The 19,080-nt window shown below is 41.1% G+C and overlaps 1 protein-coding gene across 1 annotated transcript in view; it reads right to left on the bottom strand.

Annotated features, from left to right (window-relative positions):
• Positions 1 to 14,466, bottom strand: part of KIF5B (kinesin family member 5B) — a 47,756-nt gene extending 33,290 nt beyond the window's left edge. Inside the window, exons 1-3 of the mRNA XM_069547626.1 lie at positions 14,432 to 14,466; positions 13,242 to 14,168; positions 6,178 to 6,265 (exon numbers count right to left, since the gene is read on the bottom strand). Of these exons, the coding sequence (XP_069403727.1) occupies positions 6,178 to 6,265; positions 13,242 to 13,367 (214 nt within the window). The 5' untranslated portion in view covers positions 13,368 to 14,168; positions 14,432 to 14,466. The remainder of the gene's footprint in view (positions 1 to 6,177; positions 6,266 to 13,241; positions 14,169 to 14,431) is intronic.
• Between the last annotated feature and the right edge of the window lie 4,614 nt (positions 14,467 to 19,080).

Below are 19,080 nucleotides of genomic sequence, written 5' to 3'. Positions count from 1 at the left end.
GCAAAAGATCTTTTAATCGATCACACAAAATCTAAGGATAAACTCCAAAACTTTGGTAGATCTATACATGAATGTTCATCCATGCTATGATCCAATTACCTAGCACCACAATAACTACTTAATAAATACTGGTAGATGAATGAATAAATGACGTTCCTAAGATCATATAAATAGTGTATGTCTATATGATATTAAAAATATATGTGTTAGGTGAAACACATTACATGAGGGCTTGTAGGATAAAAAATGTATGCAATATGTTTGTATTTGGGACCTTAAGCAAAGCTTAAATCTTTTATATGATAACAGAGATTATGGAATAGTCAATCTTTAAATGTTTACTGAAAACTATAATCTAGGCTCTCTGTCCTGGGAGCAACGGATAGAACCAGGATTAGCTGATTTATAGAGGCACCAGGCTATCATTAAAGTAATAACAGTGTTATCAATTAGAAAAATAATCCCTTCCTGCCTACCTCCAAATCCATTCCTGACTTTTGCTTTCTAGAGTAATCTGTCAATGTTTTTTATAAAAAAGTGTAAACATACAGAAAAACAATGAATTTTACAGTAAACAACCCTATAATCAGTACTAAGATTCTATCAGTAACATTTTATCGTTTTACTGTTTGCTTTAATCATGTATCCATCCACCCATTTTATTTACTCAATGTATTTCAGAGATTTTAGTACATTTCCATCTAAATACTCCAGCATGCATACACCACTGGCTAGAACTCAATGTTTCGCAGTTTTGTTCTTCAGAGGTAAAATTTACATACAACGATTATTTTAAAAGTATAGACCTTTAACAAATAAACACAAATAAAATATTCTTCTCTTTGAAAACCCCAGAGTATGCATCTATAAACAATAAAATTAGGCACCTTTGGAACTGACTCTTGTTTGCCTTTTCAACTCTATCTCCCATTATCCTTCCCCTCACACTGTTTTTATTGCTAAAAAAAATGGCTGAATCTGACCATTTCAGATGGTTCAACATCACAGTCATACCACAATGTATGTCTTCCCTCAACACGTGGACAGTCTTAGCCCACAGGCATCTGTCTGGAGGGCACACCTCACTCTCCTTCCTATTCCTGTGCACCCTTGAGACTAGCTTAGGCTTTAATCTGGGTAAGAGTCCCACCCTATGTGTTCTTGTAGCACCTACATTTTATCATAATACTGACCACTGTCTTCCTCATGAGCCTATAAAATCCTTGAGGCCAGGGCTGTGTTTAACTCCTAGCACAGTGCCTGGCACTTAGGATGAAGTCAAATACTTGTTGAATGACTATTATTAACACTAAAACAGAGAATCTCCCTCACCTTTCTGAAGAGTCCCGCCCCTCTATACTTTTGCCTTTCTTGTGAGAAACAGATGGAGGTGGAACTATGGACAAATAATACTTTCATACTTTGTAAACAAGAGAAACACACTTAGCAAGTCAGGCAATAGCTTACAACCTCATAAAGTCACTTAATCTCTCTGAACTTCAGCTTTCTCATCAGCAAAAATGGCTGCTCAGGGTAAGGCTGTGAACATTAGAAGTCATATAAAATTATTACTGCTAACATTTGAAGGCATTATATGTCAGGTTCTATGCTGTTCAGTCGTTAAATCATGTCTAACTCTTTGCCACACATGGACTGCAGCCCACCATGCTCCTCTGTCCGTGGGATTTCCCAGCTAAGAATATTGGAGAGGTATGCCATTTCCTTCTTCCAGGGCATCTTCCAGCCCCAGGGATAGAATCTGCAACTCCTGCATTGGCAGGTGGATTCTTTACCACTGAGCCACCAGGGAAGCCCTGAGGCTCTAATAATCTTTCATGTATTAATGTATTTAATCCTCACAAAACTCTATGCAAGGCACTATTTTATTCCCATTTTACAGATGAGAAAACTGAGAAACTGTGGCCTACAGTTCCACAGCTAGTAAGGTAGAGCTGGGAGGCATTCCAGCCAGTCTTGGCTCCAAAGACATGTTCTCTTAGCTACCACACTACACTCTCAAGGAACAGAGGAACCAAAATAAACACATGGCAGGCTACATCTGGAAAAATTAAAATGGATACAGTGGCAGACAGTCCAGGGAAGGAAGCTATGGTGGGAAACTAGGGAATCGGAGGAGGCCTGGTAAGATGCCTGGCAAACAGCAAATGCTAAATAAATGACTACTACTTTACACCAGGGAAACCAACTGGTAGACATCACTCAGGTTCAGAACTCAAGAGAATGCAAGTGGATAAACCATGTTCAAAAGAAAAAAAAAAATTGATCTAATGAATCTACAAAAAGGAAAAGGTTATAGCCCTACACATAAGCTAAATTTATGAAACAACACAACCCTGGTGGATGCTGAGGGACCCAGAGAACACTAGCTGCTCTCATCTCACACCTGGCAGCTTGCTCCTCGAGTCCACATCTCAGGAGAAACACCAGCTCACCCAACACTGTTTTGATCCCTGCCTACCAGTTTCTAACCACGGCCCTCTACTTGATCTGTGTGCCAATGAGTGTCCCAAGTCCAACCTGCCATGATTTAACTGATTTTTCTGTCCTCACACCTCATCATTCTCCCCCACCGTGTCACTCTCCTTAAATCTATGTATTTATTAGAAACTCTACCTCACTTGTATCTTGTCCAGGACAAGTTCTACCAGCTACTACAACCAGGCTCCTCCAAAGTGGTAGAGAGTTTCTGGGTGAAAATAAAAGGAAAATGTCATAGCCCCATGATATCTTTCTATAAATTACAAAGCCGGCACAGGGAGACAGAGACAGAAACCTTCTATTGTAACTTGTTTGAAATCTAATTTTATAGAGTGAAAGTATCTATACAGGTTATGAATTATCCCAAGTTCAGTTGTGGCTAAGTAATTATCCTTAGTTCAGAGTGAACTAAGAAAGTAATTTCTTTTCTTAGAGGATAAAGGAAATGAACAGCAGTTGCTATCTGTTATATTGTTTACTTCATACCAGGTCCTGAGTGAAGACCTTTATCTTTTTAAATCCTTACACTACGCTTATTATAGAGGAAATAAAGATTTGGAAAGCTTGAGGGACTTGCCACAAGTCACAAAGCTAAATAGTGGTAAAGCCTAGACTTCAACCCCGTTTGTCTGATTCCAAAGCCTGTGCTCTTAATCACATTGCTAAGAAGGGAACTGCCACTCAGAACTCGGTTCCAAACAGTAAAGCCGAAATCTTCTGTAAAAGGTAAAAAGTAAAAGGGATCAAAATGTTAAGGAACAGGACAGAGATTAAAAAAAAAAGAATGAAGTCATCTTAAGAGTTGTAAATAGTAATGAAAAAGAATATAAGGTAGTAGAAACAAGTACTCTAGACGTCAGGACAACAGACCACAGAGTTCTGAGAAAGCAGGTATGAGCCTCTTGTTAAGAGACTACATCACTGAGAAAAGTACAAAAGAGATAAAATCACAATGTGAGAAAGGTTAAGCCCGGGATAAACGAATTTTACAAAAACAAAAACTAAGGCCCTAAAGAGAGCTTTTAAAATGTTCAGAAGAAGAATAACGAATGAGTAGACCTGCAATGCCTAAAAGAGATGCCTATGTCAGTAAATGACGTATTACCATTTTCTACAACATCATCTGCAAAATGAACAGAAAAAACACTGCTAAGAGGGAGTTTGGGATTGAGGTGGGTAGGATGGTCAAAGAATGGTTTTAAATGAGCTCAAGTATCTAGTTTTAAGAGAATTACATCCCAAGGACAAACGTTTCACAAAAGTCACAGAGAACAAAGGTAAAAGAAGATGACTAACTTGCAAATACTACACTCATTTTCAAAAAGTGAAAAACGATAGATTCTGGGAACAGCAGACAAGTACACCAAAATTTCACTAAGGAAAAACTATGGCTGAACTAATCTCATTTACTGGTCACTCAACTAGTATGTGAGGGAAAACCAGTCATGCACCATGATTTCACAAAAGGCTGCAAGCTTTCCATCATATTCTTGAGCATATGTTGCCAAGCTAAGAATTAGACAAATGTACAGGTAAGAGAATTTTAAGTTAGTTAAATATCCAGTGTGATTAAATAACCACCAACAGCCATATTCCATTTTTAGAAGATTAGGCTAAGGACCATGGTCCATTAAGCACTTTTAAATGATTCATAGTGATACTTTCCAAACTCCAGTGTGCTTAATGACCTTAAAAAAAAAAAGTGCCTTCAATATCCTTGACACTGTAACAGACTTATCAAAACAGGCTGATAGCCAATTTAGATCCCTAGTAATACAACTGTAAGAACAAAACTCAAAATAGGATTATGAGCTAAAATGACAGAATAGAATCTGCACTTTAAAGGCTTGCATGCAGATTTTAAAATCTACAATACTCAAGTGCAGACTGGGTCTAATGCTGGCTGGAGCGGATATGAAAATGATTCATACATTTAAACTGCCCGTGAATTCATGAATCAATAACTTTATATTATTAAAAAAACTAAAGTAATCTTATGCTGTACTGATGACAAAACTACACCAAAATCAAAGAACGTAGCATAACTGCGTCCCTGACAGAGAGATCCCTCTGGAAAACTAGTTGACGCTTACAACAAAAGATAATGCTGTCTATTCCTCTTTCTTGCAATTGTTTACAGAATCCCAGTTAATTCTCCCTCCTGTCCACCTTCTCACACCGATCCCATTCCTGCTATAACTCTTGGTGGTTTCACGTCTAAGTAGTGAGTGATCCCATTACTAGATGTCCGTGTACTAGACGACATCCTGGCCTCTCAGATCCTTACCCTCATTTTCTCCACGGTCTTATCCTTTTCTCCTTTAGATACCAAGTCCATGGTCACATTCCTTTCACTACCAACTGCACTGCCTTCCGAGCATCAAGTATTCACTTCCTTTTACTCCTTCTATTACCCTGATTTCAGCAAACCTTTCACTCCACTGAGACTGTAATTTTACCACCTTTTTTCACTGTCCCATAGTAAATCACCCCCTTCCCTAGCAACCTGCATCCTTCTCCCCCTCAGCCAGCTTAGATTCCACAGTTCACCATTAGCATCACTCTCCTGACTACATCTCCTGCCCTCCTCTCCTTCTTGTGTACTTCCTGGCAAACTCACAGGGACTGGGTAAACCCACAACTGGGTAAACTCAACTCTCTGGCAGCTAACCTCAAGTGCGTTCTAAATGCTACCTGGCAATCTTGCCACATCTCCCTAATCCATTCACTTCCACACTGCTAGACGACTTCATACCTTTTCCTCACACTTCCTCCTCCATCCCCCCTCTCTGTTAACAACTCTGTTCCCTGTATCAGAGACAAAATGAAATTAATAGGAAATGAACATTTTCCTTCCATCACAGGTATGGACCTACTTCTTCTACCCATAGAACTGTTTCCTCCTGTTACTGGATGAAATGTCTGTGTTCCTACTTAATCCTAACCTAACCACCTGATACTGAATCCCAATCCCACTAGCTCGGTGAACAATATAAGACGACAGATGCTACCTCAATCTGAGAAGTATTTGTTAACAATTAGAGCTGTCAAAGAGTGAAAGAAATCATTTCACAAAGCAATAGTTATTTAATCATCAGATCCTTTTGATATACTTCTGCACTTATTTTTATAAAGTTTATTAATAAATCCAGATAATCACAACGTCCTCTCAGCTCTAAGATTCTGTTTTTAGAAAATATCTTAGCATAGGTTAATGGTATTAATAGCAATGTACACACTTTTCTCATCTTTGGCACCTCTGGTGAATTCCTCAAGGGTCTCTCATTTGACTACAGGGCAAGTCCCTGGGGAAGGAATAACACTGGAACAGGAGAATGACAGGCTGCCATTTCCTATTACTTTTTAGAAACTTGTCTAGTAATTTTGTCTTCATTCTCATGCTGCTATATTTCTAGAACAGCTACCTTAGAAACTCTTGGGAATATTTAATAGAACTGCATATTCCAAGGATATGTGTACAACATTACATAAATTATTTCATGAAATTTAAGCAATATGGTTTAACTATATTTGACCTTTTTATTATTTGAACTTCTGCAACTAACTAAAAAGAAAGGGAAGGTAAAATGAAAAAAAAAAGAAGCTGGGTAAACTGAAGAGATCACAAACAAAACTGGACTTACTGCTGGGATGACTTAGAAGGTATAATATATTTACCTTTAACAATCTTCTTTGCACAGTCATTATACACTTGCTCTTGAGATGTGTTTGACTGGAACACTCGGTCAAATGCATAAGGCTTGGACTAAAAAACAGAAACAAAAGTTTCAACTACACAAATTAAATGTGAACAGACATTTCTAAGCCCTTCCTTTAAAGACATCACCATATATTTAACCTTCAAAATAGGATACCTACGATGCATCACTTAGAACCTTTCCGGAAAAGTCCTTACTTAGGGCCCAGGAACAAACCCACTAAATAAACTCCACAAAACCAAGTATGTCTGTCTTAATCTTTGTTCTATTTCCAAGGCCCAGCACAGAAATTAAGTGTTACTATGGTGGGCACTCATACTGTTGAGTGATTTTTACTTAATGAGTCTCTTTTCTGGCAGACAGAGACTCTGTTTTCAACACTAACTCATCCTGCAGATAAGGAATTAGAATCGTGAAAGGTCCAAATATGTAAACGATAAAATTAAAATTCAATCTCAAGTCTCCTTTCAGTTCAGGTTTCCTTCCATTATCCCATTCAGCTTTTCAGTGCAGTGCAACAGCATTTCAACCGTTCATCCACTGAAGTATTTATGGAATGCCAGTTATGCCGGACACCACACTACAAGGATGACCATGACAGATTCACTCTCTGCTTTAGTGGAAGTAACAGCGGGGCAGGTATCAGACAAATAATTAAGTGACTAGAATTCCATCCTGCACAACAGGGTACTTCAGAAGGGCTATGACAGCACTTAGGGGAGAACCTAAGACTGGGGAAGGCAGAAGAACAGCAGAGAAGCACTCTGGAGAAGGGATGTTAGTAAACCAAAGAATAAAGAGCACACCAACTGTCAGTCTCGTCAATGCTACTCACGAGAGACAGTCAGTGTGGGGAAGCACTCCAGGCACTGGGAACAAGATGCTTACGGATCCCGAGGTTCAAAGAACTTGGAGAGTCAAGAAACCAAACGATGTTTTTCAATCTCAAGTGCAAGGATGCACAAATCAAATGTCAACATGGTTAAAAAGGCAACTAACACATTTTAACATTATTTTTAATAGTTTTGATTTTGTGGGTCCCTTAAAGGGCCTAGAGAACACAATTTGAGCACAGCTGATACAGCTTGGGAAGGAGCCAGAGGCATGAAATGAAAATCAGAGCATATACTATCCATGCAAGTTAAGGAAGAATTTTCAAGGAAGTGACTATCTCATACATAGTGGAGAGGTCAAGGCAAAATTGAAGACTCCAATGACAAAGATCAGATTGGAAAGAGGTAAAAAAAGAACAGGAGGTAACTGAACAGAAATCTAGCTGTGGCTCAAAGAAAGCTATGCTTTATGATGGGCAAGATCCGAGCAAGTTTAAAAGCTGGCAGGAACGATTAGTAATCTGAGAGAGAAAGTAGGCATCTAAAGATGAGTGAGGGAGCACAAGGGTTCTCAGAACTGAAAGTAAGTGTGTGCCAGCTCTCTGCTGCTGCTGCTAAGTCTCTTCAGTCACGTCCAACTCTGTGCGACCCCACAGACAGCAGCCCACCAGGCTCCCTGGGATTCTCCAGGCAAGAGTACTGGAGTGGGGTGCCATTGCCTTCTCCGTGCCAGCTCTCTAGTCTCTTCTAAAGTAAAGGAAGGGAGCTGGGCCCCAAAATAAACAATCATGACCCCAGAAAAAATTCTTCACCTTGTAGAATACTGCCTAGGGTCTTAGCTAAAAAAGATCATAGTTTTTAGAAACTATACCCCACAATTCCCCTCCCCAAAGCTTGGAATAACACTAACAATGACACAAACAGCCCCTAAAGGCCAAAGCCATTCCCAATTCCCCTTCTGGCCTCCCACCAGACAGGCTGGAAACTAACCACTTGCTACCTGAGTCTCCTTGTAACTACTGGCCACATGACCCAGCTCTAGACACTATGAAGTGACAGTCTGCTGGGAGGTGTCTGAGAATCAATTCAGCCAAAGCTGCCCTTTCTCCTTTCTGGGATGAATGTCTGGAACTGGAGCATGCATCTTGCAAACAAGACAGATACGATGATGACAAGTCAATAACTAAGGATGACAGAGGATAACTGAGTCAGCAAGAAGTAAAGGTCCATCTCCAGACTTCCTATGTAAGAAAAATAACCTCTTATTTATTTAAACCACCATCTGTTTGTTTTCTCTCTGCAGCTGAAAGCATTCCTGAAGGATATACTCAGATGACCTCCCTTTGGCATCAATTAAATGTAGGCTTCTCAACGTCTGATTATTCTTTGGCTACAACACACACAGTGTCCTTCTGCTAAGATTCCGAGACACTGACATTCAAATCTACAGGTGTGGCTAATAAAAGACAATCTACTATTTCACTGATGGCACAAGACGTATTCAGGATAATTCTGAAAACACAAGTACAAAATAACAGAAATAAACTATACTTATATTTTGTTCTATCAAAAAAAAAGTATTTTTCTCTCTTCATTTACTCAGCAAACATTTATTTAGAATCTATAAGGTATGAGAACTAATGCTGAAGCTCCAATACTCTGGCCACCTGATACAAAGAGCGACTCATTGGAAAAGACCCTGATGTTGGGAAAGATTGAAGGCAGGAGCAGAAGAAAACAGAGGATGAGATGGATGGCATCACCGATTCAGTGGAAAAGAGTTTGAGCAAATTCCAGCAGATCATGAAGGACAGGGAATCCTGGCATGCTGGAGTCCATGGGGTTGCAAAGAATCAGCCATGACTTAGTGACCAAATGACGACATGGTATGAGATATTGTAAGCGAGTAACACAATTTTAGAAATGACATTTAATTAGTATGAGAGTAGGGCACAAAGAACAACAGAGGAGAAGGCTGGATAAATTCTCGAACAGTAAGCTAAGCACTTATATAGGAGAACTGAATATAAGTGATCAGCACTGTTAACTGAATTGAAACAGAGACAGCCCCCACAATTAGTGAATTCACGAATAATTCTAATTTTGCTTGAAGAAACAAGTTAATCAGTAGAAGTCAGGTAACAGTATGACAACTGCATCCTTCCAAAATAAGGCAAATGATTATTTTATTAAAATAAACATTTAAACGATAAAAAGAACAAACACCACTGAAGTCCTATCTTCAGTTTTACATCGACTAAACTGCTCACAACATTTAAAAAAAGATATGCCAAAAATAACAGGTAATATAAAGTCTGCCTCAAAAGCTGATACTTTATGCAGCTGTTTATTCAGGCATCACCTCACACCAAATATGCAAACTACCACTGTATTAGAATAAGAATATGAACATGCAGATATAAAGATAACAAAGCTGGGATTGAGTGACTTTTTAAAGTTGTTGGTGATGGTTTAGTGGCTAAGTTGTGTCTGAAGTTATACCACTGTTAAATAAAAAACTATCTTCAGTGCTTACTATTAAGTTGACAAAATAGCCTTACTTTAATTACAAAACTGAATTATAATTTTCTTAAATAAAGCAAATGTGATCCTGGCTTCCTGGATGAAAAATGAGACTTGTGAAACATAAAAACTATTTCTAAGGGTCTATAACAAAGGTACATCCCATAACTAATAATCTTTCAAATAAATTAAATACTCATGATCTGGATATCCATATCTTTAAAAATTTGGTCCTTGGTCTTGAAATATACATTATGCAGCCTTTAAAAATGTGTATCTTCAAAAATACTCCAACACACAAGATGTATTCACATCTAACTTAGGCTTCAAGGAGACAAAACCAAACAGGAATGTTTATTTACCTTAGATTTCTTAAGTTGAGTGGTTCCTATCTGAATCTGCACAGACCAGGCTGAACACCAAATTTGGTTACAAAGGACACACTTCTGGCAGGAATATGTCTTTCTCTGGAATTCTGAATAGTGATTTTCAGATCACATGGGATTACATCATATTAGATTTTCCTTAGTTAGACACTGATTGTGGGCTAACATTCTGCAGCTGTAAAGGTATATTATGATGGCTCCTTTTTTCAATTTTCATATATAAGGTAATCAGGATCGAACATCAAATCATCATTCATTTGAAAGGGAAACTGTGCTGTGTTGGAGGTAAGAACTAGGTCTAATTTCAATGAACCACAACAGTCCGTTTGGATTCTGGCGGCCTCTACAGTATACCATTTAAGGAATGATAGATAGTAAAGATACGTGATGCATGTATGCATGTTCCACTTTTATGATGCATAAATAGATGAAGGAATAACTTTTCGTATTGATTTCTTTTATTCAGTGTTTTCAGCTGGCTCCTTTGAACTCCAGAAGGCGTTTCCCCTGTGCCCCAGTTTTTGTGGATCACAAGTTTGCTTATCTAAAGCAAAGAGTTTTACCATATCACTGTCAAAGATCTTCAAAAAATAACACATTTCTATTTCATTCAATATGTGATATGTATAGCACTTCACTGAGCATTTAATTACCAAAAATATATATATATATATCTCTCTGTACAAAGGCTGCAAAGCACAGAAAAACACTGCAAGATTACACAGCTATGGGGTCACATCACATTAAAATCACTGACTATGTGAGTAACAGGAAAAAAGTTCGGACAATATATTGGAAACTAAACTTAGATGAAAATCAGAATCCTAAAAAATTACCTTCCTTGTGAGCACTGATTATACTTACAATTCGGTAACACCCTAAAATACTTATTTTTTAAATTTTGATTTAACCAGAAGGCTGTGTACAAAATGTTTTTAAATTATTTCAGACAATTTAATTTTAAATGCTGCACCGCAGCAGTTCCTTCTTAATCTATTTACTTTGAATCAGGGTGAGTATCCAGTAAAATGAAGAAAAAACAAGAGATGACTTTACCTAGAGGTTTCTATTTCCACTTCTAGCTGCCGTTACAAATTCTCAGATAACTTTAAAAGAAAACATTAAAGAATGCACTTAAAAAAAATTTTTTTAAAGAGATCTCAGAGTAATTAACGACTTCTACATGCAGAAGACTGGTTTCTGAAAGTAATGAACTAAACATGTCGCCTTACACTTTCTAAAGCTGTATCACACTCAGTTGTCACATACTTCTGCTTATACTTAAAAAAATAAAAACCCGAAACGACTAAAATGCTTACCAGTTTATGTAAAAGTCAACTAACTGTACATTACTGGTTTATGACTAAATTACCTGTCCATGATGTTTAATATCACCACTTGAATTGACTTAAGTACTAAGGAAACCTAAGTCAGGAACTTAAAATAACTTTATCCAAAGGAAAAGAACCTAAAATAAATGTGTGCTTCCTGTGCTAATTGTTTATTTTCTTTTAACTCTTTCCTCCTATCTTATGTCATATTTGGCCTGCAATAGAAGGCTATCTTCTAACCTAACCATAAAACATTTTGTGAATCCTAAATCTTATCATTACAACAAATAAATTTTCATAATACTATAGGTTTGTGTAAATACCCACATACAAAAAAAAATCTGAAGAAATAAAACAGCCTTAACACAAATCTGAAAGGAAAATAGCTTGGTTATGTCAACCACTATAGAGGCTGAGTAATCACAAAAATCATATGAGAAACTAACAGCCTACTAGTGTTGGCCAACTAACAATCCAGGCCTAGTGAGCATCCTCTAAAATCATGTGAAATATCTCATCCTGAAGGAAAAGGATGATTAGTTTTGTGCATAACTTCTTGGCCTCTCCATGATGTCATGTATAGCAAGGGTTTTTCTGTGGACTTGTTAACAAAGAACCAGCCTGACAGTCTTCACACAGTAAGAGCTGGCAGTTATTAGGAACCTAATGACTTGTTTGCCAAAACCCTCCCAAGCAATGTGGAGCTATGACATTAATCTTCTAGAGCAGAACTTGGAAACTTTCACATAAAAATTCAAGGAACTTGAGTTCTGTCTTACATGTCAATGCTTCTAACCTTCAATGTTCCATCTCCTGTGATACTTCTGTCCCATTTCTACATTAAGATATTTAAACTTATGCTAAATGGTAAGGTGAAAAAGTTAACACTAAAATTGGGAGGCGTGATAGCAATGTAGAAAGATGGCATCAGCAAGAAAGAGGAATTTAATTTTTTGTCAGAGTTCACTGTTCTGTAGGCAGTTATCTTACTCTCCATTTTAATCTCCTTGAATTGGGAATTATTTTCAAGACCTTTCACGTTATGTTTCACGTTACAAAAGACATTATCTCACCATCTTTGTGATTATCGAAGTCATTTTTCTTCAAGGCAGATCCTAATTGTAGAAGTAGGAATCTGATACTAACAAGAAATCTAGTTTACTGATCAAATTTTATATATATATTTTTAAAGTTTGCTTTTATAATATTTTTATATACACACGAAAAGTTAACACTCTTTCCCGGAGTGCTACCCCATAAAACCCAGTTAGTCTCTTGGTTACTTATTTAACCCAGCGTTGATCGGCGAGATCCGTTGGTGGATGAGACAAAATCGAGCGCTTCGATTTCTAAAGAAAACTCCTTTCTACAAGTCCTGGATTAGCCATTTGTGACTGTAAACTCAAAAAGCGGGTTGGGTGAACACTGAAGGTACCAGCATAACTGCGACTGTTAGTTATGGTTTTCCTTCTCCACGGAGGAAACAAGACGGCCTAACGCACCTTAAAGATTTCTTTTAAGACGAAATATCATTACTATTTAAAGTTCGGTAAGGCAGATCCCAACGTTCTCGGCCGAACTCTGATTTATGAATGATAAATCTGAGGGGAAGGGGGTCCGACACACCGACTACATCTACATCAGAACCTGCAGGCGCACAGAAAGCCGGCGAACGAGCACTCAACTGGTTCCCCGACAGCTCCACCCGCGCCCCAGGTAGGGGAGTGCCCGGGACCCAGGGCGGGTGCCTCCCGTCCCCGGCGCTGCAGACCGGGGTGGGGAGACCCCGGAGCACCCGACGAGGCGCCGAGCCCCTCCCCTGGGCCGTTGGACCCCACTGGGGAGGCTGGGGCGCCCCAAAGCTCGCTCTCCGCTCACTCCCCACTTCTCTCAGCTCCCGGGGCGGCCGGGCCCGAAGGAGGGAGCCTGGGTGGGGGCAGGGGCACTCACCGCGATCATGACCGTGTCTTCTCCCTGAAACTTGGCGATGTACTTATCGCCGCGGTTCACCTCCGACTCGTTGAGCGGTCTGAAGCGACACATCACTTTGATGTTGCACTCGGCCGGGTCCGCCATCTTCCCGGCTGCCGGGGCCGGAGGCCGGGAGCCACTCCCCGCCGCTCAGTCTTGGAGGAAGTAGGCCGAGCCGAGGGGGCTAGCGTGGCGAAGGCCGAGGGCCCGCGGTCCGCAGCGTCGCGCTTCACCGGCGGGGCGGCCGGGACCTGGGCGGCAGCGCCCGGGCCGGCACGGTCACCCACAGGCTCACTTCCGACCCATCATGGCAGCCATGGCGGCGGCGGGGCCTCCTCAGCTTCTCCCTTGACTGGCGGGGCAGGTTGCTGGGCTGACGGATCCCGGAGACCGGGAGCGCGAGCCCCCTTGTCTTCCTGGGAGACAGCAGGCCGAGCCCACCTTCAGCCTGCCCGGCTGTCGGCTCGCCGGCTCGCCGGCTGCAGCCTGACCACTCCTGAGGCCGCGGACTGGCGGCGGGATGGGCGGCGCGGACGGAGAACTGCGCACGCGCGGCGGACCGGCGCCCCGGCGACCAATCCGCGGCCGCGCCGCTGCTCCACGCCGGGGTTGCAGGGCCAAGTTACCGGACGCGCAAGCGCAGAGTGAGCTATCGACCCCGCAGGGGATTCCGCGGAGTTAAGCGATGCCCTAACGTTTTTTTCTGTAGAGGACAAGGGACCTTGTTAAAAGTGCTTGACGTTGTAGTTTAAGTGAAAAACTATATTCCTGTTAGGACGTGTTCGCTTTCTGTTTTGTCTGGAGATACATTGATTTCTAGCCCACCTTTTTAGAGCGCTTTGCCAGAAAAAGGAAGATTTGAATGAAGGGCGGGACGTGGCTTATGGTTCAAGTGGTTGCTCATTCCTAAGAGAGGGAGTTGGGGGACAGGAATAAGAAAAAGGAAGTTTCGTCTGAGGAGTAGAAGGTGCTGAAGAAAAGTGCAACAGTAGGGTAAGGTGGGAGAAGACCCCCGGAGAACTGGCGGTCCCAATGACTCCGTAATAATCCTATGGAACTCATCAGTCTCCACATCTGGAGTGTGAAGACAGAAAAACTGCAAAGACGACTAGGACCGCTAATCCTAGTCCCCGATTTTTGTTCGTAAAATGGAAGAGTGTAGGACTTACCTAGTGCTCCAGTAGTTAAGAATCCGTCTTGCAATGCAGGGGGCAGGGGTTCCATCCCACGTGGAGAAACTAAGATCCCACCCAACATGCTGCTGCAGCGTGGCCAAAAATTAAAAAAAAAAAAAAAAAGAGGCGTATACTATTGTTTAGTCGCTAAGTCGTGTGGGACTCTGCAGCCTGAAGCACCCCAGCCTTCCCTGTCCTTCAATATCTCCTGGAGTTTGCTCAAAGTGATGTCCAATGAATCAGTAATGCTGTCCAACCATCTCATCCTCTGCCGCTACCTTCTCCTGCCCTCAATCTTTCCCAGCATCAGGGTCTTTCCCAATGAGTCAGCTCTTCGGATCAAGTGGCCAAAATATTAGAGTTTCAGCTTTAGTCCTTCCAGTGAATATTCAGGATTGATTTCCTTTAGGATTGACTGGAGAGGACTCTTGAGAGTCTGCTGGACAGCAAGGAGATCAAACCAATCAATCCTAAAGGAGTGTACTATGAGAGCCTCCAGTTGTTCTCTGTCCTCCCCTGATCATGCTAATGTCTGCAGAAATGAATCCAGTCTAAGATTCAGGTTTATTGATCCACAGCAAAGGGGGAAGAGTTCACACCTTAGGCATCTTGGGACATCGCACCAAACACAGAAAAGGATGGAGTTGTTACAGAGCTTTGGGGAAATTGTGGCGTTTAGGTAAATTTAAATGAATCTGTATTTTGATTGGTTCCAACAAAGCACTGCTGTGTGATACCAGATCTGGACTACAAGTGTACCCAAAAAGTCTTGTTTCCTTTTAACTACAAAGTTAAGATAGATGTGGAGTATTGTCTCCAGAAACCCCTTTTCCACAGCTCTGCACCTGGCTTGAGAATCAATCGAGGCTACCTCTCTGTGTCCTAAAATCTTAGGTAAGAATGGAATATTCTCTTCTTACTGATGTAACTCTGGGTGGCAGTTTCTGACAGTCTATGATATTAAAGAACAACGTTTTCAGTAAGAAAGCAATAGTCAAAGAAGAAGGTGGTTGTAGCCCGCGGGTCACCGATTTTCAACCTTTGTAGCAGGATCTCATTAAGGTTCTGTCCTCAGTCTTCTGCTCTTTGCTGTTGGAGCTCACTTCAACAACTGCTGGGGTCTCTTCTCTATAGCCCTGAGCTTTTCACCTGAGTGACGTTCCCATCTCTCCAGCTGTGTGCAGGCCACCTTGTTTAGGATGCTTTCCGTTAACCTCAGATTTATTAGTATTCCAAAGATGAAATTACTCCCTGCTAATAGTGAGTACAACTACTCAGCTCTCCGTTTTTGATGATCAGCATCAACATTCTTCCATACTTCCAGGCTTAAACAGTTCCAGTCACCTGTAACTCCACTGTTTTCTTCATCTCAGAGGTGGGAGGGGGGTTCAGAATGGGGGACATATGTACACCCATGGCTGATTCATGTCAATGTATGGCAAAAACCACTACAATATTGTAATTAGCCTCCAATTAAATAATTTTTTAAAAATCTACAGAAGAGAAACATGGGCATCTGTGTACCTGAAGTTCCTCAACTTCCATTCCACCATTCCCAGTTGTTCCCCAACTCAGATCTGAGCAATGATTGTTCTACAGCTGTGATTTTCAGACTGCTCCATGGAGTAGAGGATACAAAGAAGTGACTTGGGTGGTTTCACAGGTCTGGTGAGAGAAACGAGGTGGACGGAAGGGCTAAGCTGTGAAGCTCTGGGAAGCTCTGCTGTTCAGCGTCCTTTAGTTGCCTTTCAACTCTCACCTCTTTCCTCTTTGTGCACGACAGATTCTGGAAGCTCAGGCTTTATGAAAACAAAATCCAGAAAGGGAAGTATCTACGAGAGCTTTCTGCTTTGGAATCTGACACACACCCCACTTCTAGGCGAGTGAGCGCAAAGAGCCTGACTCCACACAGAACCAGGAAGGAAAAAAGGCTATGTGAAAAACAAAATGTTTCTTTTTCTTGTTTTTTGGCCACACAAAGTGGCTTGCAGGGTCTTATTAATAGTTCCTCAAGGGGCCTGAACCTGGGTCCTGGCAGTAAACACACTGTTTTAATCACTGGACCACCAAGGAATTCCCAAAAACAAAATATTTCAAAAAATTGTTCCATCACACAAGTGAGGAATATCAAACAATAGGGTTTAAGTAATATTTTCATAGGGAAACAAAAGATTGATTTTTAAAAAATGATTCATCTCAGTTTTTATTCCAAATATATGAAAGATCAACATAATTCAACATCAACAGTGAGACAGTAGGTTTCCGTAAGACTACAGTTTGAGACTCACTAACATAATTTTTTTCTTATGAAAATGTGAGCGGTATTTCACCTATACAGATTTAGAGCATTAAATCTCCATTGTGGAGGTAGCCTCCAAAGATGGTGCTCTAGTGATCCATGCCTACTTGTATCTCATTGTTATGCAGCCATTTTCCTTGAATCTTTTTTTATCTATTCACTTATTTATTTGGTGGTGCATGTGTGTGTGCTAAGTTGTTCAGCCATGTCTCACTCTGTGTAATCCTATAGACTGTAGCCCACCAGGCTCCCCTGTCCATGGGGTTCTCCAGGCAAGAACACTGGGTTGCCATGCGCTTCTCCAAGGGGTCGCAGGCCTATCTTTCGTTGTGGCGAACAGACTCTCTAGTTGTGGCGAACAGACTCTCTAGTTGTGGCATGTGGGCTTAGTTGCCCTGCAGCAGGCAGGATCTTAGTTCCCGGACCAGAGATTGAATACAAATCTCCTGCATTACAAGGCAGATTCTTAATCCCTGGACCACTAGGGAAGTCCCCACTCTCTTCTTGAATCTTGGTAGTTCTTTTAACTCACTTGGAACCAGTACAAGGTGGTAGAAGTATGATATTGCATGCTATCTGAAACTAGGTGAGAAGTCTTGTAGCTTCCGCTTAGGTCTCTTGAAACACTCTTTTGAGGAATTTTAACATGTCACGTGAGAAGACCAATTACAAAGAGAGTACCATGTCAGAGTCAATAGACCCAGCTGATCCCAACCTTCCAGCCATCCCCACCCAGGCATCAGACAAGGGAGGAACCTTGAACTGTCCAGACCAGCACACTCGACAGTTGAGTACCAGTGAGTAATCCCAGTTGGAACCCTTGGAGCAGAAGAATCACCCAGCTGAGGCCTGCCCAAATTCCTGACCCATGAAATCATGAGATGTAATAAAATGGTTATTGTTTAAGCTACTCGATTTCTTTTTTTAAAAGTGTTTTTTTTTCTTTTTTTTTTGCTGTACTGGATGTTCGTTGCATCATGTGGGATGTTTCTTTGAGGCCTTCAGACTCAGTACTTGCGGTACATGGGCTCAGTTGCCCCACTGTATGTGAGATCTTAGCTCCCTAAACAGGGATCAAACCTATGTCTCCCACACCGGAAGGCAGATTCTTAATCACTGGGCTACCAGGGAAGTCCCTAAACTACTCAGTTTCAAAAACTTGTTATATAGCAAAAGATAACTGGAGTATTTACCTACAGCTTGGAACCTAAAATTTATCTCCTGGAAATAGTTCTATAAAATATTGCTTATGTATAATAAATGCATTTAGGTTGGATTACATTGTAGATTAATTTTAAATAGTTGGAGGGGGTCTGAGAATATAACCACTGTTTATGACATGCTGGAGAAGACTCTTGAGGGTCCCGTGGACAGCAAGGAGATGAAACCAGTCAATCCTAAAGGAAATCAGTCCTGAATATTCATTGAAAGGACTGATGTTGAAGCTGGAGCTCCAATACTTTGGCCATCTGATGCAAAGAACTGATTAATTGGAAAAGACCTTGATGCTGGGAAAGAGTGAGGGCAGGAGGAGATGGGTGGGACAGAGGATGAGATGGTTGGATGGCATCACTGAATCAATGGACATGAGCTTGAGCAAATTCTGGGAGATAGTGAAGGACAGGGAAGGCTGGTGTGCTGCAGTCCATGGGGTGTCAGAGTCAGACACAAGTTAGTGACTGAACAATTGGAAAATTTGTCTCATATTTAATGAAACAAACAAATACATACCTATTCCTGGGATTTCCCTGGTGGTCTAGTGGCTAAGACTCCATGCTCCCAATGCATGGGCCTGGGTTCAATCCCTGATCAGGGAACTAGATTCTTTCTCCTTATACAGTATTACTAAATATTGAGTATTTTGTACTCAATAATACCCTGTGTTTACAGTAGATGCTTGTTGGTTATTGGTTATCTATTATATATATATATAGGTCTGTCTAGTCAAGGCTATGGTTTTTCCAGTGGTCATGTATGGATGTGAGAGTTGGACTGTGAAGAAAGCTGAGCGCCGAAGAATTGATGCTTTTGAACTGTGGTGTTGGAGAAGACTCTTGAGAGTCCCTTGGACTGCAAGGAGATCCAACCAGTCCATTCTAAAGGAGATCAGCCCTGGGTGTTCTTTGGAAGGAATGGTGCTAAAGCTGAAACTCCAGTACTTTGGCCACCTGATGCAAACAGTTGACTCATTGGAAAAGACTCTGATGCTGGGAGGGACTGGGGGCAGGAGGAAAAGGGGACGACAGAGGATGAGATGGCTGGATGGCAACACCAAGTTGATGGACGTTAAGTCTGAGTGAACTCCGGGAGTTGGTGATGGACAGAGAGGCCTGATGTGCTGCAA

The sequence above is a fragment of the Ovis canadensis genome, chromosome 13 (assembly GCF_042477335.2).
Source record: "Ovis canadensis isolate MfBH-ARS-UI-01 breed Bighorn chromosome 13, ARS-UI_OviCan_v2, whole genome shotgun sequence".
NCBI lineage: Eukaryota > Metazoa > Chordata > Mammalia > Artiodactyla > Bovidae > Ovis > Ovis canadensis.
This window is presented reverse-complemented; position numbering and strand designations above follow the sequence as displayed.